The sequence below is a fragment of the Hydra vulgaris genome, chromosome 15, assembly GCF_038396675.1.
Source record: "Hydra vulgaris chromosome 15, alternate assembly HydraT2T_AEP".
Classification (NCBI taxonomy): domain Eukaryota; kingdom Metazoa; phylum Cnidaria; class Hydrozoa; order Anthoathecata; family Hydridae; genus Hydra; species Hydra vulgaris.
In genome coordinates, this window is record NC_088934.1 from 51,394,825 (window position 1) to 51,418,927 (window position 24,103).

At 27.2% G+C, this 24,103-nt stretch overlaps 2 protein-coding genes across 2 annotated transcripts; both read left to right on the top strand.

Moving 5' to 3' along the window:
* Positions 1-4,566: 4,566 nt before the first annotated feature.
* LOC136092039 (52 kDa repressor of the inhibitor of the protein kinase-like) lies at positions 4,567-5,906 on the top strand. Its single transcript, XM_065819759.1, has 4 exons — positions 4,567-4,608; positions 4,713-4,827; positions 4,888-5,378; positions 5,463-5,906. The coding sequence occupies exons 1-4, from the start codon at positions 4,567-4,569 to the stop codon at positions 5,904-5,906; spliced, it is 1,092 nt and encodes a 363-aa protein (XP_065675831.1).
* A 177-nt stretch (positions 5,907-6,083) lies between these two features.
* LOC136092040 (52 kDa repressor of the inhibitor of the protein kinase-like) lies at positions 6,084-6,518 on the top strand. The gene has a single exon (XM_065819760.1). It carries the CDS (start codon positions 6,084-6,086, stop codon positions 6,516-6,518), a length of 435 nt encoding a protein of 144 aa, XP_065675832.1.
* Positions 6,519-24,103: the final 17,585 nt, after the last annotated feature.

Sequence of the window (24,103 nt, forward strand, 5' to 3'; positions counted from 1 at the left end):
AAAAGAATATGTAGCCGATTTCCATGATATCTTGGAATATTACTTCGTAATAGATCGTTTTCATTTAAAAAATTTACAAATCCTTTTGGATCACCTTTGACATCTATAATCCTCATCTTGTTCATGCCTAAAACAATTTTAACTACCATTCAATCATTTCCAAATAACTAAAACTCTCACACTCAAGAGAACATTCAAGCAACATGAAACTGCACACTCAAGCGACATGAAACTGCACACTCAAGCGACATGAAACTGCACACTCAAGCGAAATGAAACTGCAATTATGTAAAGAGAGTGCAAATAGCAGTTCAGCTCATTCAAATTCTTGCCCCAGGTTGCACAAACTTTGTTTATAGTTAGATGGTTGACTGCAACTTTGTCTGACATTGTGTTAGATATATTTTCAATAATCGAGTTACAACATTCATCAAAGCTACTTTGGTAAAAGTCTGAATAATCAAATGTCATATAATCAATTGAAGTGCAGATATGACTTTCATAATCAAATGCTGTTCCTCCTGGTAACTGATCTAGAGCAAACACAAGCCATTTATCTTAAGATGTTTAGTTAATGCTATTAATGTGGACACTTTCTTGTGTTGTAGCATCAAACCCAAGAGTAGGATTATTATTATGCATAGCCCACTCTGCTGCTTGCAAATCTGGAATACTGCCAAGTTCACGAGCTCTTTGCTCAACAGTACTTTGATGAGGAATATTATTAAAAATAACACCCATATAATACCCTATTTTGCTCATAAGATATGGAATGTTACCTGTTAGTTATATTACACAACAAAATATTTTAAATTCTTATTCTTATTTGTAATTGATATGTTTTTTTATCTCTGGCATAGTTACATTTCTTTCCTCCTTTATCTGGAGCAAATCATTCTCTAAACTAGCAATTACCCTGTTAATTGTAAAAAACAGCAACATTATGCTTAGTTGCCTTAACTTATGATTTTTATTTGATTTCAAAGCTTTTTTTTCAGCTTTAAAGTGACAAATCTGTTCACTGTAATTTTCATTTTTTTGTGTGCGTTTTTTTCATCTGGTATTTCTGACCTTGAAGCTTTAATTATTTTTTCTTTTCGTTAAACATTTTGTCTTAGAACACGTAATTGATTTGGCATGCTGTTTAATTCAGCTTTTAAAAGTGCTATCTTGCTCCGACATTATTTGTCAGAGTTAGCTTTTTTTGTTTTATAGGGCCAAATTTCTCTCTAAATATACGTTTAGTTATGTCTCATTCGCTATAACCTGCAGATGTTGATGTTCAACTGGTTAAAGGAGATAAAACATTCATATTGGCATATGAAACATCTGAGAAGCCTGATGATAATACAATATTCGGCAAACTTGATATATGGCTTAAAAAAGGTTTATTGCAAAATTTATAAAAACGCTTACTGTCCCCAGCCCTGTTATAATTTCTAGACCAATTCAATGATTTATTTAAGTGTATATATATGAGACTACTAACCTGATTTTTACATGTCTCTATCTTAAAATGTCTAGTGACTTGTTGAGATGTTTTGAGAAACGAATCACTATTTTTTGTAAATAATAAAAAAATATGTCCATTTCTACAAACTGTATTACACTCTGTATAAGAGTCAATGCCTATTTGCGACAATTCAAAATTAGTAGTTAAATATTTTTTGCATGCACTTTAAAACACAAACCTTTTTTTGGCCCTATGATAGCAGAAAAAAAAGTTTAATTTTTATAAATAAAAAATAATGTATTTAAATAATGGTAAATATAATAACTTTAAAATTGCTAACTATATTACACCTATTTAGTACAATTAAATAATCTATATCCAACATCATTATTGTTATTACTTATACATTCGACCCCACCTCACTACGAGTGTATCGCATTATTGAAGTTTAAAAAGTTATCTAGTTAGAGTATATGGTTAAGGTGTCTGAGTCTGCTTTTTTTCAATGAAATTTGGCAGGTAGTAAGAAAAGAGGTTTTTAAAGGTGAGAGAATATATTAGAAAAATGAACCAGCATTCCTTTGATATATACTCGATGTCCAAACAACAACAAAATTTTACCTAATTGGAGTAGAGTTTTAAAGTGTCTGAGTATGCTTTTTTTTCAATTAAATTTGGCAGGGAGTAAGAAAAAAGGTTATTAAAGGTGAGAGAATATTTTAGAAAAATTAACCAGCATTCCTTCGATATATACTTGATGTCCAAAAAACAAGCAAATTTTTAACAACAATCAAATTCATAATAAATAAAGTTTTACATCACAACACAATTACATTACAACACAAGTTCATACCATGCAACTTTTCAACAAACTTGAAAAAGCGTATATATATATATATATATATATATATATATATATATATATATATATATATATATATATATATATATATATATATATATATATATATATATATCAGGGGCGGATCTAGGGGACGTCTGGTACGTACCCAAAAATATCAGAAATATAATTTTGGTCTGAGAAAAAAAAGGGTAATGCTCAAATAATAAGTTAATAATAAAATATACTGCATTTCAAGTCATATTTTTTTTTATATTATAAATAATATTGCAGTTTTGTTGAATCGGGTTAAAATTATAGTCAGTTATATTTATAGCGTAACGGGTTCTTGTTTAAAGCGAGTTGTTTAAGCGAGATTGATAAATAATATTTGTTGAAAAACATTAATTGACGCTACCAATTTTATTTCACTATAAAATGAAAATTGTTGTTAATTTTGGATTTAATTTGTTAAAAAAATTATTAATAGAACTCTATACTTAAAATAAATTTTGGACGTCTCTTTCGACATTCACCCAAAGTTAAATATTTATTAAAATCTTTTGTTATACGGTTATCAGGAGGTGAAAAAATTTATAACAACAAATACACAATACAATACACCAATGGACGTCCCCAATTTTATATGATTATATAGTGTATCTTTTTTTAAATTTTAGTTTTCGCAATTTATTTTTTATATATATGATTTATTTGATAAAAAAAAATTGTCGGACGTCCCCTTTGACATACGCCCTGAAATATATAAAATTTACAAAATTAATAAATGGAATCATAAACTTATAAAATTATCAAATTACCAAATATTCAAAATGTCGCTCGAAATTGAAATCACTAAGCTTAATAACGAAGTCAAAACAGCTATGCTGCAAAATGACAAAATAAAATTAATCTCCTGGAAAAAAAAGTTGGAAACAAATGTCAGTTCTTTTAAAGATGCCAATATTGTTGACTCATTTAAAGATGAGACACTTAAAAGTTATGAAATCTTTATTCCAAAGATTTTCAAAGTAAAACATAATGGCAATTTTCTTTTTTTAAGGTACTGATATTTTTATTATATTGTTTTGTTATTGATACAATGTATTGATTTTTTTAAGTAATAAATATAAAACTAATAAATATGAAACTTAAAAATACACATAATAAATTTAATGAAAATTATTTGTTATATTTTACGTATATCTTAGGTCTCAAACAACTGGAAACTGTCTACACAGTTCTATCTCCTAATGTCTATCTGGGAATAACTGTATAGTTAATGATTTAAGATTATTGACCTCAATTGAAATTTTCCTAAACGCTGATTTTTATTATAACCACCCAACTTTTCAATATGTTTTTAATAATAATCCAAGCTCTTTTTTATGTTTTGATATCATTCTTTCTATGTCAGTCTCCCTAAGTTCTTTGGCTACAGGAAAAAAATGTGAAGAATTGGTACAAGAGGAAGCTGTTAATAATTGTAATGATAAAAACTGGTCTTCTTTCCTTTGTATTCTTGCATTGTCAAGTGTTTGCAGCAAAAAAATAGAATGTTTATACCCAGATTTTGGTCTACCAAAGTATAAAAGTTTATTTAGCCATACTATTTTACCGCGTATAAATTCATTAAACGATATTGAATCTTTTTATCTCCTTTTTTATTACGAAGGTATTTTAAATTTTTTTTCTCCTTTTCAACACAACCATTATACTCCTTTATTAATGAGAGAGAATTTAAAACGCAAAATTTGCGATGGAATTGGCAAAAAGTTACAGACTAAAATAAATTTCTATGTTAAATCTAAACATCAAGATTGTAATCTTTTGCAAGAAAAAATAACAAATAAATCTACGCTAGTTTCTAGTCAATCATCTACATCTTTATCCAATTTTAGTAAAATTACTTTTTGTGAACCATTTTCTTTACCCTCCAACAATTACAATATTGGTTATTTGGTTTCTAACTATACTAGTTATTCAAATGTTGCGAAAACCTTAAATAATTCTGAACTTCAAAATTTAGTTCAATCTGTTTTTGTTCCTAGTAAGAAATTTATTTTTCCTAAAAATAATAATGGACGAAGTTTTCAATTTATATGGATAGAAAAATTTCCATGGCTTACATACTCAAATATATTTGATGGAGCTTTCTGTTTACCATGTGTACTTTTTGGGCACAATTTTCCATCTGAATGTAGTTTAGCTGAAAGATTATTTAGTAAGCCTTATGATCGCTAGAATGATGCTTCTCGTTACTTTCAGAAACATGTGTTTAGCAAAAAGAATAAGTCTGTCTGCAGAAATAAAGGTTTACATGTAAAAACTGCTCAAGTTTTATTTTCATTATCATCGATTTGGTCTTGTAAAACAGAATCAATAGACATTATATCTCAAAAAATAGTTCAATCACAGATTTCCAAAAATCGAAAGTTATTGCAACCTATTATTGAAACAGTTATTCATTGTGAGCGTCTTGGGCTTTCTTTACGTATGCATAAAGACGACTATAAGTTTCATCCTGAAAATGGTGATTTTTCTAATCACACTGCAGGAAATTTTATTAAATTGCTACATTTCCGTGTTTAAGCTAGTGATAAAATTCTTGAAGATCATCTCAAGTATCATCAACAAACTGCTTCCTACATATCTAAGACATCACAAAATCAACTAATAAAATGTTGTGGAGAAGTTGTTACTGACGCAATAATTGGAGAAATTAAAAAGTCTAAGTATTTTTCTATTATAGCTGATAAAGCCTCAGACAGTAATAATAAAGAACAACTATCATTAGTAATACGATTTGTTGATTCCAAGTTCAATATAAGAGAAGAATTTATTAGTTTCTTACATTGCAGTAACGGTGTTACTGGTCAAGGATTATTTAGTGTTTTGTTAAAAAGTATTTCAGATTTTTCGTTGGATATTATGAATTGTAGAGGACAGTCATATGATGGTGCTGGGGCAATGTCTGGACACACCAAAGGGTTATCATCTCGTGTTTTAAATCTTAATGAAAAAGCTATATATGTTCATTGTTACAGTCATAGACTTAATTTAGCCATTTGTGCATCATGCAATGTTTAATATGTCAAAAATCTTCTGGTGCATGTTAAAGATGTATCATACTTTTTTAATCTTTCATCTACAAGGCAACAAAGTTAGGAGGAGCACATTAAAAGAACTGCTCCAGTTGCTGGTAAAAAAAAATTGAAAGATGTTTGTAGAACGCGTTGGGAAAAAGTTAATGGTTTGGATACTTTTCAAGAACTTTTTATTCCTTTGGTTTCTTGTCTTGAAGAAATGTCTTTAAATGTTAATAAGAGTTTTAATCACTCAACGTCTCCCAGTGCATCCTCGTTTCTGAAGTTAATAACAGGTTTTGACTTTATTGTTGCTTTATGTATAACAAGAAATGTCTTTGACATTACTCTTCCAGTAACACAAATGTTGCAGTCAAAGAGTAATGATATTTATGATGGTTTAAATCTTATTCGGGCATTAAAAGATGTTATATCTTCGCTTAGAAGTATAGCTGATCAACACCATCAAATGTGCTATGAACAAGCTCTAAAAATAGCCCATGAGCTAAATGTTACTGAACCTTAGCCAAAAACTTCTTTTATTTCAAAAAACAGATATAATGCTCCTTCGGAATGTGTTTCTGATTATTTTAAAATAGCAATCACAATTCCTTTGTTAGACCATCTGAGTACTGAACTAGGCACAAGGTTTGACAACACTACCATAAAATTTTATAAAGCGCTTGTCTTAGTTTCTACTAAAATGATTTCAGAAGTTCGAAGTTCTCGTGACACTAGTTGGAAAGAATATATAGTACCTTTTAGTGAATTTTACAGGGCAGATTTACCAAATCCACTTGCTTTACCTGGTGAGCTTGACCTATGGGAAGCTTATTGGTTGAATTTTGAAGGTAATGTCCCTTCTAATATTACTGAGAATTTAAAAGCAATAAATTTTCCTGGCTTTGAGAACATAAAAATTATTCTACAGTTACTTGCTACCTTTCCTTTAACTTCATGTGAATGTGAGCGCACATTTTCTTCGCTTCGGCGCCTGAAAAATTATACGCGAAGCACAATGGTAGAGGAACGCTTAAATGGTTTAGCTTTGATGAATATTCATACAGAGTCAGTAATAGATATCGAAAAAGTTATTGATAAATTTGAAATTACTAATCGTAGATTAAGTTTTAAATAAATATTAAAAAATAAAAATAGAAAACTAATATATTAATAATAAAAAATAAAAAAAGTAAGAAAATTAAAAAAAAAAAATTCATTACCGCTTGGTAAAAAGGCTATTTTCATAGCCATACATTTTTATAAAACATAATTTGGCATGAACAAATCATTGGCATACAATGTTTTTTGCTGTTGCCTTCAGGTGTATCGATTTTGTTGCGGTTCATTCTTTTAAAGTTCTGTGTTATGATTACAAATGTTATGATTTTATTTTTTTTCAGATTTGTTTATCAGCAAGGTTGAAAAGAATGAAGATGGGTTTACAATTTTTTTTTTAGCTAACTGGAATACTAGAATGTGACACTAAATATATTTTTATATAACTCCATATTGATTGTTTTTTTGTTTTGTTTTTAGATGTCCTTAGTTGTAACAGTCTTATCACAGAGCGAAGCTGAAAAGGATTAACTAGGAAATTCGTGCCTCCTTCTTTACCAAAGCTTTCTTTGAACCAGGGATATCTTGCTTCTGAAACATGCAGCTATTACACCACGGCTGTTTATTATAATATTATAATACCTAATGTAAAGAACTTTTTAAATAACAAATATACAAATTTGAAACAGTAATGTGTAATCGTATAACTTTATAATCGGGTATCAGCCAGGATGCAGGGGGGATGGGCCCCCTACACCATAATCTTAAAGTCCTAAATGCTCTTAGAATTCAGAACATTTAAAATTAGAGGACTTTTTTTTTTTTTTTTTTTGACGTACCCAAATAATTATCTGCATCCGCTCCTGTATATATATAAACATATATAAAGTATATATATATATATATATATATATATATATATATATATATATTTATATATATATATATATATATATATATATATATATATATATATATATATATATAAATATATATATATATATATATAATATATATGAATGTATATATATATTAATAAGAAAAAATCAAACAATACGAATTCTCTTAATACAAATAATAATTTATTTTGAGAAATTTTCACTGGGTTATGAACACCAGCATCATCAGCTCGTAAAATGTGACAAAATTTTTTGAACGTTAATAATTAACTCTTATACAATTAACTTTTATATAATTATCTTATCAGTGGCGGATCAAGGGGAGGCTAGGGGGGGCTATAGCCCCGGGCCCCACAATTTTAGGGGCCCCTAAAATTGTGGGGCCCGATTCAAAGTAAATAATTTTTTATTAACTCTGAAAATTAAATCTTTTATTAACTTAAAAGTTAAATTTACAAATTGTCTGAAAACAAAAGTACAAAAATAAAATAACTGTCAACAAAAACGTTGCATTATATAATTTTTCCGGTCTTTGACAACGATGGAGCGCAACTACTTCTACAAAAAAAAAATTACTAGATTGGTAGCAGCGCCTTATAGCAACCAGACAATCTCTAATGGCCTTATTATAAAAGGACAAAAATAGACTTCGACAAAGCACTAATTGCAACAATTTTAATTACAACTATCAAAAATTAATTGTCTATAAAAAATGCTTGTCTTTCTAAACAATCATTTTAAAAACGGACACTAAATGAACAATCTCGATTTTTTAATGAGGTATAGAATATCTATTTAATATATAATTTGGACTTATAACGAGTAATTAAATTTTCACTGCAGCATCGTTTCAAAAACTGAAAACGAGCACAAAATTAAAAATACAATTTTTCTAACAGAAGTTCATTTTTTAATTTTTTGTCCAGCGTGTGCTGTTGATTAAAAAGTTAATGTCTATTTAAAAACCTCAAAATGGACTATTTTGTGCTCAATTGAAGTTCATTAATTACTCAGTTCAGTTGTTTTTCAATTTTCAGTGAATGTGCGTGAAAATTTATTTTTAAATTTGTCACCATAAAAGTCATTTTTACCATGAAATAAAATTCAAATATAATGTATCGTATATTTTCTTTTTTGTTTCTAAGGGATTTTTTGGGTAATTTAGATTTTATTGGCAAAAATCAATATTTCTGGTTTTATGAAATCAAGTAAATTTAGACAAAATCATAGACACCAAATAGGCAAAAAATTATGCTTTGTAGACTTATGAAGTGAAAATTATTTTTTAACTGAGCAATCTTAGGACACCATCAAAAAAATGATAAACACAACAAGGACAAAAAATTAAACATTTGTTGTCTCCATTACAACATACAGAATTGTCTATGTCTGTGTTGTAAGTCTATCCATAGACTAGTCTGGTTACTAGCGCCTTATAGCAATAATTGAATGTAACATTTGTACAAATTGCTACAAAAACAATTCCCTTCGGAAACTTATTAATGACTTGAATAATTATATTGTTATTGAAAATGCATTAACAATTGCAATTCTACAATTCTTTTGTACTTCCGCACAAAAGAGTTCTTGTGTGAATGCATTTAATAGCTGAAGCGCTAAATTCGTGAAAGAGAAAAAAAGAACAGTTTAACACTTTTCAGGTTATACAGTTATGATTAAAATGCTAAAAAAATATGAAAGTGGAGCTTGTAAAAGAAAATTGAAGAAAGAGAGAGAGGAAATGGTGGCTAAACTTCCGAAAATTTTCATCAAACCAAACTATTATGCAATTTCCACAAACTGTAGATAATAATATAAACAATGAAAGAAAAGATGAAAACAATAACACGGAATATATATATATATATATATATATATATATATATATATATATATATATATATATATATATATATATATATATATATATATATATATATATATATATATATATATATATATATATATATATATATATATGTGTGTGTGTGTGTATATATAAGTTATGCAATACATATATATACATATATGTATAACATAATTTATACTAAATTGAGATGAACTCTAATTTAAATGAGATCTTAATTTCATAAAAATGGAAAAAATAAAGAGACAATAATTCGGCACATGTACCTTAAACTTGACTTGAAAGTCAAAGCCTACTCTTTAGTTTTTGTCAGACCTACACTTTAGTTTTTGAAAACGAAACAAAAATTAATTTCAAAAAATAGTCGTCTTACTGTACCTGGCATATCTCTTAAAAACCAAAGAAATGGTAAACAATTTTGAACCACATCCAAACTAAAGTACCATAATATATGTACCTTTTCATATTTTTGAAAAACCAAACCTAATCAAAATGATAAAAATTTTGAACATACCTATAATTTATAGGTATTTTTTATAGTAAAAAAAAATGTAAATTTCTTTTAACGAAGTTAACTCCTGAATCAACAAACTTGGAGAAAATTAGAAACTGAAGCTTAATAAGAATACTTTAACACTGACTATAATTGTTCTGGAGATGTCTTGTTTTGCAAAATATATTAAATGAATTGGAATTGTTGACAGCACAACAAAAAATCACGTTACCGTTCGCCAAAAAAACCGATCTAAAATCTTTCTAAAAACGCGTAAACAAGAAGCCTCAATCGAAGTATTTATGTAAAAAACAAAAATTCTAAAAAACAAAACTTATAAAAATAAAAAAATATACAAAAATTACCAAAATTTTTATAAAAAAAAAGGTAACTCCAAAATAGTTTATAACGCTAAATTATAAGGAAAAGAAACAAAAAAAAAAAAAACATACAAAAAACATGGCATGTTATTAATTAAATAATATAAAAAACAATAGTATAAAAAATATTCTACCAAAAAACTTCTGATAAACAGAAAATAAGTTTATGAAAAATCTTCTATTGCTGAGAAACTTTTCAGCTTCTTTGTTAATATTGGGCCAATCTTAGCTAAAATAATTCTGCTGAGCTCATCAAGTTTTAATTCTAATTTAAAAAGGTTGAATATTAAAACGAGCAAAACTAATCTTAAACTTTGCAGGTTTTGATAAATTTAGCTTCAATTATGTAAAATTTGTGTTTGATATAATTGAACCATTGTTATTTCATATCTTTAAACTTTCTTGAAAATCAGGTGTTGTTCTGATAATTTAAAAATTGCCCATTTTATACCCATTTTTGAAGGAGATAATTTTAATATTTCAAGCTATTGACCAATTTATATCTTGCCTGGCTTTTCAAAAATACTTAAGCCTATAATGTACAACAGAATCTACGTGGTAGAGTCTACAATGATCTAACAGAGAAAGACAAGCTGTATAGAAAATGGTTCAGTTTCGAAAAAATTGCTACAACTGATCACGCCTTAGTCGAGCTAGTCAATGAAATATCTGACGCTCCACAGTGGGCCAGGTGGTGGACAAAACCTCAAATATGAAAATTTATTATTTTAAAGATCATATAATAAAACATAGTTTTAATATTCTATTGTCTAATTAAAAAAATTATTTGAATATAATAGTCTCTTTCAAAATCACAAAAATCAATTGCTGTTTCATGTTTTATAAATTACTTTATTATTCAAAAAAGCGTAATTTTTTTTTTTTTTATGCTTTTCTTTAGTAAACTGTAACTTTTTAAAAAATTACGTTTAATTGCGTTTAAATGCGTAATTTGTTTTTGTATTTTAATTATTTAATAATATAACTTTACGACAATAAAATAAAGGAAAGACCATCATTTATAACACAATTATAAACTGACTTTATAACAAAGTAAGTTTAAAACATTTAATACTTTTCTTTTGTACAAAAAGTGTCAGATAAGTTTGGGGAACCTACGAGAACCCTTATCGAGTAAATACAACATGACTATGACCTATTAAAACTATATACATTGCCCCTAATTTCTCTTTTTGAGTTTCTTTGACATTTTAAAAGTAACAGTTTCAAGTCGTATTATTTGCATGAAACCGAAATACCTATTTAAAACGTCATTTTTTTATTCACCCAAACAAAATTACATGTTTTTTTTTTCAGTTTACGTACATTACGCTAAATCCTACTAATAGTGAAGTTGGAAGACCTTGATGCTTTTTTGAAAACTCATGCGACAAAATTTCTAAAAAGCATTTCATCGTTTAAACAGCAAGCTAAAATGCATCTCCTTAATTCCTGACATATATATTATAGTTTACAGTATTTGTTTTCAGATTTTTTTGTATTTTTATTTTTATTTTTTTAAATTTTTTTCTTCTTTTTATGTGTTTTAATATGATTTTTTTTTGTTTTCAATTTTTTACACACAAAATAAAAAAAATAAAAAAATGAGTTTTGCTTTATCAAATTTTTATTTTACTTTAAAATTAAAGAGTTTTTTTATTTTAATTTTAATGAGTGACTAAAGGGGCTCTATGAAAAGGTTGTGATGATAAACGCATCATCCTTACCTTCTTTGAGTCCCTGACAGATTATAGTAGTATATATATATATATATATATATATATATATATATATATATATATATATATATATATATTATAAATTAAAAAGATTAAAAACGTTTTTTACAAAGGTTTTTTATGTTTACGATGTTATTTATTTTATATGAAAAATTGTAATATTGTTTAATCAGCGAAATAAAAGTTAAAAGTTAAATAATAAATTTCAAAATCATCATACCAGCTTTTACGAAATGGCGCTGAAAAAAATAGGCTGCCACATCTATCCTTTATATAATGATATGCGATTCTCAAAAGCTAAATACTACCCAAAAAATATTTATGTAAATAAGCATACAGTAAACATACCGCTAAAAGATCTTCTGAGGCACAATCTTGAAAGACTGTGTGACGTACAGGCCCCTGTACTAAAAACAATAATAAAAAAACCAACTAAACTGACATTAAGATGTAAGGCTGGGTTTAATGATGCTACAGGGCAAAGTGTTTACTAGCAGATTAGCAATAATGAAACATTGAAAGGAATCTAAAGAATAAAAAGTGTTTATTTATTACTTGCAGTAATACCATTTGAACTGAGTGGATTTTATAATAATAAAAACCTACGTTTTTACGAGAAACGAAGTTACAAGAAACGAAAAGCCATCATCGACTGCATATTATCGAATAGTAAAATTTTCGTTTCAAAAGGAAACCAAGATTGTTGTGGAACAAGAAAAGAAAACTATCGATTCCAAAAATAAGAAATGTGATACTATTAACCTTATTTTTGCAGGGAAAAAATAGCTGTAAATTGTTTTATTGAGCTGACCATTATAGATGACAAACTCGACACAGTGTTGTCCAGTTTGTGGTAAATCTCCCAAAAACATGAACAACTTGGTGATAAAATCCACAGTGTTGAATTTAGGCGCCGATAACTTAGAGTTCAAATATGGTTTATCCAGCCTACACGGTTGGATAAACTTTTTTGAGCTAATACTGCATATTGGATATAAAAAGCTTGACTGATAAAATAGCGGTACAGCAAGTAAGGTGCCGAATTCAGTCCGATTTTATGAACCAATTTGGATTGGTTGTGGATTTTTCCAAAAGTTGAGGATCACGTAAGTCAAATTTTATATTATTAAAAAAATATACTATTTATACATAAAAGAAAACAATCTTCTATCCTTATATAATGATATACGATTTTCAAAAGGTAAATACTACCCGAAAAATGTTTATGTAAACATTGAAGGGAATCTAAAGAATAAAAAGTGCAATAAGCCGTCAAGAAGAGCAGACGCGTTTTTATCTGTTTAAAAAATTGTTTTACTTAAAAAATTTAAAAAAAATAAATAAACAAAAAACTTATTGTTCCCTAAAATGATATAATAAATGGCAGTTACACTTGCAGAAATTAAAAAAATGCTTCAGGAAATGTTATAGGAATTTAGAAAAGAAATAGAGGCGATGCTGAAACAACAAGAAAAAATATTTGTCGAAATTTTAAGTGCAAACACGAATATCATCAATGAGCGGCTTGATAAAGTCGAAAAAAATTTTAAAGAAAATGCTAACCAAATCAAAACTTTAATAAATGATATTGAAGACATAAAATTATCTTTAAATTTTCAAGAAGAACTTTTTGATAAAAAAATAGCTAAAGCCTACGAAGAAAACAACGAACGCTTTTAACAAATAACGAATACTTGTAACAAATGACATTGATCCTGATGTAAACATTTTTGACAAACTTTCAATCGAAACTAATTATTTTAATGTCAGTGAGGCTTCTAGCTTTCTTAATTCTTCGTCATCTTCTTTTTCACTGTTAAACCTAAATATCCGAAGTAGGAATAAAAATTTGAAAACAATGTTAGAAAATTTTAACCAAAAATTTAGTTTAACATGCCTAAAAGAAACCTGGTTTCAAAATAGAGATGATTCAAACTCAAATTTTTATTTATCGGGTTATAAATCAATCCATCAAGCAAGAAAATAGGGCATCGGTGGAGGAGTGTGTATTTTTGTTATAGATTCATTTATTTTCAAAAAGATAGAAAACCACAGCATAAATAATGCAAATTGCGAGTCGTTAACTATTGCAATAATCAATCAAAGAGCTAAAAATACTTTCCTTACTGCTCTATACAGACCACCTAATGGCAATTTCGAACTATTTCAAAAACATCTGGAGCGCATATTACCTGACACAAGTAAAAACATTTTCTTAACAGGTGTCTTTAACATAAACCTTTTAAATACAAATTGAGACTCCAACGTTAGGCGCTTTATAAATACACTTCTTCAGCACAGTGTTATACCGCAAATAAACAAACCCACGCATGTAACTCCTTTACCTTCTTCAACCATTGACAATATTATAACTAATAACTACATGATTTGTAAAATCGAAAGTGGTATCATAAAATCCGATATAAGTGACCATTTTCCAAATTTTCTGATAACTAATCGCTTAATCATTGAAGGTAATAATTCTTTTACCACCTACGTCAGACAAATAAACAATAATTCTATAAAAAAATTTCGCCAATCGATACACGAAACCAATTGGGAACTCATAGCTGAGTGCAACGATGCCAATAATGCTTATGATCTTTTCATAAGCTTGTTTTTTAAACAATATGAAAAAGCTTTTCCAAAGACCAAGAAAAAAATTCATTCTAAAAATCTGCGTAACCCTTGGATGACAAAAGGGCTTAAAAAATCATCAAAAAAGAAGCAAAAGCTCTACGATAGTTTTTTAAAAAATAAAACTTTAAATAATAAAACGAAGTATAAAAAATACAAAAACTCATTGGAAAAATCAAAAAAAACAAATTAAAAAAAACTATTACTCCAATCTGCTCGAAAATTCAATAGAAAATGGTAGAAAAAAATGGGATATAATAAAAGAAGTAACTGGAAAAAACAAACTAAACATAAACACCGTTTTTACAAATCGTTTACAAACAAAAATAAACATTGATGTTTTTGACAAAGACAAAATTGCTGATATATTTAATGAATTCTTTATAAACATTGGTAAAAATTTAGCCGATAAAATAACTCCGGCAAGCAAAACGTTTAAGTCCTTTTTAAAAAAAATACACTCAGTTATGAATGAGTTTAAAATATCCTCGGATGAACTTCAAACCGCTTTAAATTTACTAAAAACCAACAAAAGTCCAGGCATTGACGAAATCAATGCAATTGTTTTGAAATCAGTATTTGATATTATCCAGTAGCCTCTTTTAATAATATTTAATTTATCCTTTAAAACTGGTGTTTTTCCTGACCAATTAAAATTATCAAGAGTAGTCCCTATTTTTAAGAATGGCGATGACTGTTTAGCATCCAACTATAGGCCTATATCAATTCTTTCTTGCTTTTCAAAACTTCTTGAACGTATCATGTATAATAGATTATATAACTAACTTGAAATAAATAATATTCTGTATAGCAAACAGTTTGGTTTTCGCAAGAGCCATTCAACATATCATGCAGTAATTGAATTAGTCAATAAAATTTTGAATGGTTTTAAAAATAATGAATATACTCTAGCCTTGTTTATTGATTTAACCAAAGCATTCGATACAGTTGACCACGAGATCCTCCTACACAAGCTAGAGATATATGGAATAACAAACAACAATCTAAAATAGTTCAGTTTTTACTTAAATAACAGAAAATAAGGAGTGTCGCAAACTCAGCATGTACACGATTACAAACAATTAGTTGTGGAGTACCCCAAGGCTCAATTCTTGGACCTTTACTATTTTTACTCAATGTGAACGATATCTACTTAATTTCAAACATTCAAAACTTTACTCTTTTTGCTGTTTATACTTCCTCTTTTTGCTGTTGATACGAATATTTTCTTTACTCACTCAAATATAAAAATCAATATTCTCTACAGTTAATCACGAGCTGCAATACTTAAATGAGTGATTCAAAGCTAATAAACTTTCCTTAAACATCCTCAAAACCAAATATGTTTCATTTCACAAACCATCTAACTCTGTAAACTTACCACTTCAACTTCCCAAGCTTATGATCAACAATATTAATAAAGATAGAGACCATTCTATTAATATCCTGGGAATAATTTTTCAAGAAAATCTTAGTTGGAAAAATCATATTTTGCACATTAAAAACAAAATCTCTAAGTCAATTGGCATCATGCATAAAATAAAACACCTTCTAAATAAAACTTGCTTAAAAAATATATATTATTCGTTTATTCACAGTTATATAAACTATTGTAATATCGATTGGGCAAGCACACACTCTTCTGCACTAAAAAAAAATATACGTTAAACAAAAGCAAGCGTGTAGAATAGTATGCAATGCTAATAGATATACCCGCGCCAAACCATTATACAGGGAAATCGGAGCTCTAAATATTTATGTACTGAACCTCATCCAAAATTTATTATTTTTGTTTCAATCGCAAAACAACTTGTTACCAAAAGACTTTGAAAATCATTTTTCCACCATTGATCACAAATACACAACGAAGTACTCTTTTCAAAACTTTAAAATTCCGAAAACTTTATTTAAAATAACTGACTCTCTATCTCGTTTCGACGACCGCGGCTATAGAATTCGATCCTTAAAGAGGAAATAAAAAAATGAAGTCATCAGATCTTTTCAAAGCAGCAGACAAGCAGCACCTAATTAAATTAAGTGACTTTAACATACTCTCCTATTTTTAAAGATCAAATCAATAATAACTAAAACCAATTTATCCCTTTTGGGTGACTACAAACGATGATTATACTATGGTTTATTTTTACTTACGAATTCTACTTAGGGATGATTATATCATTGGTTTATTTCTACTTAAGAATTTTTAATGTCACACTAAACTCACGTCAAACTTATTCCAAAACTGCAAATGAAAGGGTCTACAGTCTTCTACTTGCTCCTGTCATTATTCTAATTCTTATCTAATTTATAAATGTATTAAAGCTAATTGTATATAAAAGTGACGAAATAAATTTATCAAAAAAAACAAACAAAAAAAATACAAAATACATATAATATTTCAAAATATGAGACATAATTTTCTTCATTTTTAGGTTCTAATAACGATGAAAATACTACCCGCAGAGTTTTTGCTAACTATAAATCAGCTGCTGAGATATTGAAAGTTGATAAAACTTATTTATGTTATTTTTATGTTATTTTAGTCACTTTATCATCGGGATATAAAATAGACACGGTAAAGTTTAAAGTTTTTGCAAAACCGCTCTAAAACTATATATATCAAATCATTCATGGTACTACATGTCATAATCTGTCAAGAAAATTTTAATTCATGGTTACGCCATAACTGCAAGACAATTTCTACCAATGGGAATAATGCCAGACGATGCCCTAGAGGCGCGAAATAAAGACTTCAGGAGCTTTTGGGAACATTTTAGCAGAAAGACCTCAAGAAAAAATACAAACTAAGATTTGATTAATAGGCTTCTTGTATCTAGAGATCCAGTAAGAACATCTCTCCGAAAACTAAAGTTAAATAACAATCAGAATTTGCATAAATTTCCCAGTGAAGTTCTAGAATTGGTGAGAGAATCAGCACCGTAACTTGATGATTTGTAATATATAAATTAGTCATACCTTTGTTTTCATTTCTCGTCGCGTTTTTAAATCATAATTATATTTGGTATAAAAAAACTAAAGGTGTTGTCATTCGGAATGTGGAGGTAATAAGTTTTAAAAACAAAAAAGAAATAATACTTAAGACTAGATTATAATTATTCTATAGACTTTAAACTTCATCATAAGATATCTTTGTATTTAAAACGTCATCAGCGTTTTATGAGAGTTTGAACAACTCAAATATTAAAAATTATAAATCCGCGCATGAAGTTTTTTTAGTTAATTTCTGTTTATGCAATAATTTAACTCAAATTTATAATAAAAGTAAAAAAAAAAAGTAGCAAGTAAATATTCAATAACTAGTGTGATTTCTCAGGGGTCTATTTTTGGGACATTATTGTTTCTACTGTAAATAAATGATACATACATACATATATATATATATATATATATATATATATATATATATATATATATATATATATATATATATATATATATATATATATATATATATATATATATATATATATATATATCATCAAATTTCATAAATTTTATATATATTTACAGATAATTCCAATCTTTTTTATTCATTCAAAGATATTAAAATACTTTTTAAACACGTTAATGAACAATTAGACAAAGTTTATGAGTCGTGTGTAAGTAACAAACTTACTCCGAATGCTGAAAAATTAGAGGTGGATCTTGGAGATATCCTGCGATGTCCAGAATTCACCCTTGAAATTTTAATAATTTAATAAAATCCTTTTGATAACATGAAAAAAAAAAAAGAAAAACCTTTTAATCAAACGTTTTTAGAGTGATTCTGTTTTGTTTACAGTAAATAAGGCTAAAAAAATCCCTATTAATTTAGGATTCATTTGACCTGGTTCTCGGTTAGACAACAAATAAAATTTGCAGGAAAATTTGATCAAAAGGGTTCTCTCGGTTTCTTTAATACATAAAAATGAATCGAATAATGCCTAACATATATGTAAAAAGCCTAAACATAAAGCCAATTACTTGTCTAAGTTTTACTAACAAAACTCTGTAATAATTATAAGAAAGAGTCATAAAATGAGTTGTTGCTTTAAAATGTTTTAAACATATCATTTCTTTAAGAGAATCCTTTTAAAGAATTAAAAAAATGTAAACTTCCATTCCTATGCAATAAAGAAATTGAAGAATATATTACTTTATAATGTATATTTAAACATGTTTGTTTTAGTGTATTTTTGTTAATGAAATGCTATTTTTTGTATATGTATAGTATTCGTAAAGCAAAATTTCTTTATAATAGATAAATTCTATCTTTATGCTTTTCTCTCTCTCTCTCTCACTCTCTCTCTTTCTTTCTCTGTCTTATTCCTCTCTCTTATTTCTCTCATATCAAATGGAGGGCTAAGTCCGATAGCTTCCCTTCTCTTTGGTGCACTTCGTTAAGTTAGTTAGACGAGTATTAAATGTTTAACTTATAAAAGCAAATTATAATATGCATATTATAATATATATATATATATATATATATATATATATATATATATATATATATATATATATATATATATATATATATATATATATATATATATATATATATATATATATATTAAAAATTTTTTATAATAATTTATAACTTCCTGTAAAATATTTTTTTCTATAAATTGAATTTTTTTTGAGATTTAGTAACTCTTCCTGATGATCCAGCAATGGTGAAACTTCAAGTCGAAGATAAAAGTTAGATAAGTGTTTTTTACTAATTAATTAATTATTGCTCTGTTCTTTAAGAACATTGAGCACTCTATTTGTAAAATACACTATCATAATTTACATATATATATATATATATATATATATATATATATATATATATATATATATATATATATATATATATATATAAATATATATATATATATATTATAATGTACATATTATATATAAATATTATCTAACTATATTATCTATCTATATTATACATATTTATATTATACATATTATACATATTTTACATATTTATATATTGTCTACATATTTTACATATATACCTTATATACATTGTCTAATTCCTATACTAACTAGAGGGGATTACTAAGAAAAAAAAAACCAACATCAATGAAAAATCTCGTATCCACTTAATTAAAAGCTTTATTGAGTAGGATGCCAAGGTACTTTTAGCTGCTGTTCATTTTGAGTACTATTAAGAAGGAGCAATAGTAGAGTATGATTTACATTTTAATGAGTTTCTATTTTAAACGGTAGAGCTATTTACAATTGATCTCTGACCGCAGTGCAGCCAATCAGCAACATATAGAGGTCAGTTGGCATAAACTTTATCATTAATAATGTAAGTAGTAGATCATCAGCATACTTTTCAGAAATAGTTTATGTCGGAAATTAAGAGAAGGAAAAAGATTTGACCTAAAACTCTAACTTACTTTGGTTTGTATATATTCCAAACCAGTGGTGCGATCACTTGTATTTATTTTTTGACGACTGTCAAAAAATAAATACAAGTGATCGAATTTGGTTTTGAAACTCTGGTTCTTTGACTGAAGTCAAAGACCAGAGTTTCAAAACCAAAATCACATTTTTTTTTGTGGAATCTTGTACATTATTAAAAAATTTTTCTTTTCCTTTTTTTTTGTGCCATTGGTAAGGGAAGGAGGGATGGAGGAGTCAAGGGGAGGGGTTAAACGCTCCACCCAATAAGTTAATGTATGCATCACTCTTTTATATATTTTGTAATGCATTAACGTTTAATTTTTACTTTTCATATAAGCTTTACTCGTTTTAATAAACTAAAAGTATGAAAATTTAAGATTTTTTATAGTAGGATGTGTTAAACCTTCGTCATACATCCGACCTTTGTCCTACAACTGCAAGTTAGATCACTTATATTTGCTTTTGGTCTGGAATTAAATCAAACAGTTTTTTGTTTTGCTAAAAAATTAAATTAAATTAAATAAAAAGATTTTATGAAGAGTTATGCAATTTTAGGTGGTAAAATTGGTTGTTTAGCACCCCTCTAACCCCTTTGTACGTCCGGCGCACAGAGGGACAAAATCGCGTTTTTTGTGCCAAAATTATTATCGTAGTTTTTTTTTATTAGAATAGCTATATTTATATATAAAATGCATAAATAAAGTAATAAACATGTAATTATATAATATAAAAAAAAAAATATTAAAAAGATAAAACTTTGGTAAAAAATACGAAATATTTTTAATGGATAAGACAACTTTTATCAGTGTAAACATCGAAAATATTACTTTTTAATGCATGTATTTGTCATAAAATAAATGTTTTAGATTAATACTTACAGATCTTATATACTATAATAATGAAAGATTTTGTAGGTATTCTTTGTGTACAAAATATCTTTTTTACATGTTCAGTATTTCTCATCAACTGACCATTAACCGAAGACCAATCTTTTGTTATAACTTTATTTATCGCAAAAAGTAGCAAAATATTTATGATGCATGGCTATTTATATACATTTAAAATGAGATTTACATAATCAAATGTTTGGAGGTTATTGGAGGATAGTTTATCTGATACCTAATAGTAAAGGTTAGTTGCAAAAAAATATCAAAAACTGTCTGTTTTCGATGCAAAAGAACTAATAATTACACTTACATTAAAATGTTTTTAAAAATTTGAACGAAAAAAACATTGTTAAAAAAAGTAATATATTTAAAAATAAAAGTCAATAAAGTTAATTTAAAACACCAATAGCGTAAAAAAGTTGATAAATAAAAAATGCAAAATAGCGTTTTGGAACACATGTCAAATTAACGTGTAAATAGCCGCATAAAATAACACTTAAATTGATATTTAATGTTTTTTTAACTAGATACTTCCTCGAACGAACATGTCCTCACCATTATAAAAAATTCTCACCGTGTAATGCTGACATGGATTTTTGGTATTTTTACACACTCTGTCCCACAGTGCGGCGGCCAGTGGACAGTTTAATTTAACTAGTACATCGTGCGGCTCAGTGGTTAAAGCGCTTGCTATATAAGCAAGAGATCTAGGTTCGAATTAGCTTTGGACATATTTTCGTGTCATGGTAAGGAAGGAGGCGTGAACTTCCTAGATAAATGCACTTCCGCGGTGCTCTATGACAAGACCGTTAGGTCTTCTTGGGGCACCTAAATAACAAAACAAAAAGAAAAAAAGAAAAATTTTGTAGCTTTCTTCTGCATATTTATTTGATACAATGATAAAAGCATTTGGATAAGAATTGACAAAGTTATTACAATTTAAGTAAAAAAAAACTTGAACCATTTTCTTCGATATCAAAAATTTGTTACTTTAGGTCTCAACTTTTCTTTGAATTCTTCGGTGTGGATAATTTTTTCAATTTTAAAATACTGTATTAACACTCTTCTCAACGATATATAGCAATCTAATTTTTACACCATTTAAAAGTTTCATGTCACATACCTAACTAAAAGTATATCACATATCCTACCCTAAGGTAGGAGTTCTTTTTTAAAAATTGTAGTTCAATAATATGTGCTTTTGTACTATCTAAATTTATTTAAAATGTACCTGAAATTTTTTGTTTTCGGTAAAGATATCAATACAATGTAAAGAATGATTTTTCGATTTCTAACTAACCCGTCTAAGTAAACTTTACCTAAAGTGATTTTATATGTAAAGTTTATTAAGCTCTATTAGCTAACAAAGCTTTCAAATAAATATTCACTAAATATATGATACAAAGCATTTGTACATATATACGTCCATCTAGATATGAAATCGATAAAATAAATGCATCTATAACATATTTTAATATAGCGTACTTAAACCATTACAAGATTCGTCGCATAACTACATTTATTAACAACTGATATCTTTATTTTATGCTGTATTCATCGTTTTTATTTGAAATATGAAATATATATGCAATCCAAAATAACTAATAATCCAATATTTTTCATCGAATATATGCAACTTACTATAGCAAAATATAATGCCTACAATTTGGTTCACTCTAAAGTAGGCTGAGCACTAGAGTTGAGAGGAACTTGAGTGTTATAAGAAAACGGCCCGCGTTTCTAAACTAGGTAATACTGAGCACAGTAAAAGCTTCTGTAATAATATCCAGCACTTCAAAAAAATTTGTAACGCACAAGCTGGATCTTACTAAACCTTGTTAATGCCAAGAAAACAAATTATGTTTTACTAGGTGTTAAGTTGTTACATCTTGGATTGTTATTTAGACTATTTTTTCAGCTGCAGAGTAAATGAAAATAGAGCTGTAATTTTTAGGATTAGTACAACTAACTTTTTTTAATTAGAAGATTATGTTAGGAAACTTCCACCCAAAAATGGCACTTGGCCAGAAAAGGGCGTGACAAATCGTAGAACACAGTGAACTCTTTAAAATAAGTTTTCAGCTCTAGAGGAGACTTCTGTAGTATTGAAATTTTTTTGAATAAATTTAGCAAAGTAGTACAAAAAAAAAAGATGGAAATAACACAAAAATGTTTAGCAGAAAAATAAAACTACTTAATAATAAAGAAAAACCACGTTCTGTCACGCTTTAATTTTTTTATTTTTCGCTGCTGAACTGTAATTCCTGTACCATTCATCTTCTTTCCAATATTTTTTTAAAGTTAAAAATGTTCCTTTAAATATTAGATCTAGTTTACAGGATCGAATGTTAAAACAGGATTTCAATATTCTCTGAAATGAAACAACCCTTGTATTGCCAAACCAACACTTGCAAAGAATCCGAAAACCTAAATTAAAATTAATTTGTGAAAATACTTTATATATTGCCATTTTTTAAACGTTTTTTTGCAAAACACATGTTTATTTTGCTTCAATTTTTCTTATTTTTTAAATGTTGTAGATAATTTATTAATGTTATTAGTATTTTTATTTTTGTAACTATTACTCCTATTAATATTACTATTACTATTTTGCTATTATTTCTATTATTACTATTGTTATTACTGTTATTATTATTATTATTATTGTTTTTATTGCTATTATTATTATTGTTATTATTATTGTTATTATTAATGTTATTATTATTATTATTATTGTTATTTAATATAAAAAAAACCTTTTAATTATCCCTACAGTTCTCTAAAAAATACAATTTTAATTTGCCTACAACTATTGCTATAATAAATCACGTTTAAAGTGCAATTAACACTAAAGTTTATAACATGCTATTTAACAGTCTGTACCAAATAAATTAACTTTTTCTTAGCTAGATGGCAATAGTACATTTCATCCCATACAAATTCTTAGCATTACAAGGTACTAGAAAAATTTTGAGTGTATTTGTTAAAAAAATCCAGTCTATTGTCAACCATTTCAACGAACTGTTTGGCAGTTTTTTTAGTGTTAGTTTTGTCCAATTGCTTTTTGTGCTAATAGGCAAGCATGATCATGTGATTCCTCTAGTTTTTGGACCTAACAAATGTTTTTACTTTCAATACACTAAACTTCTTTCAAACGATAATGTCAATAAAAACATGGTGGAGTAAAGGTTCATTAATATAAACGACTTTGGAAACTGGAATGACATAGAAAATATTTATCAATGTTGTCACTCTTGAAACAATCTGTATTTTGATTAGTGCAATCGCATTGTGCAGTTTCAAAATTGTTAGTAGGCCTTTCAACTTACTTTTCTGTTTCAAGATGTCAACATCAT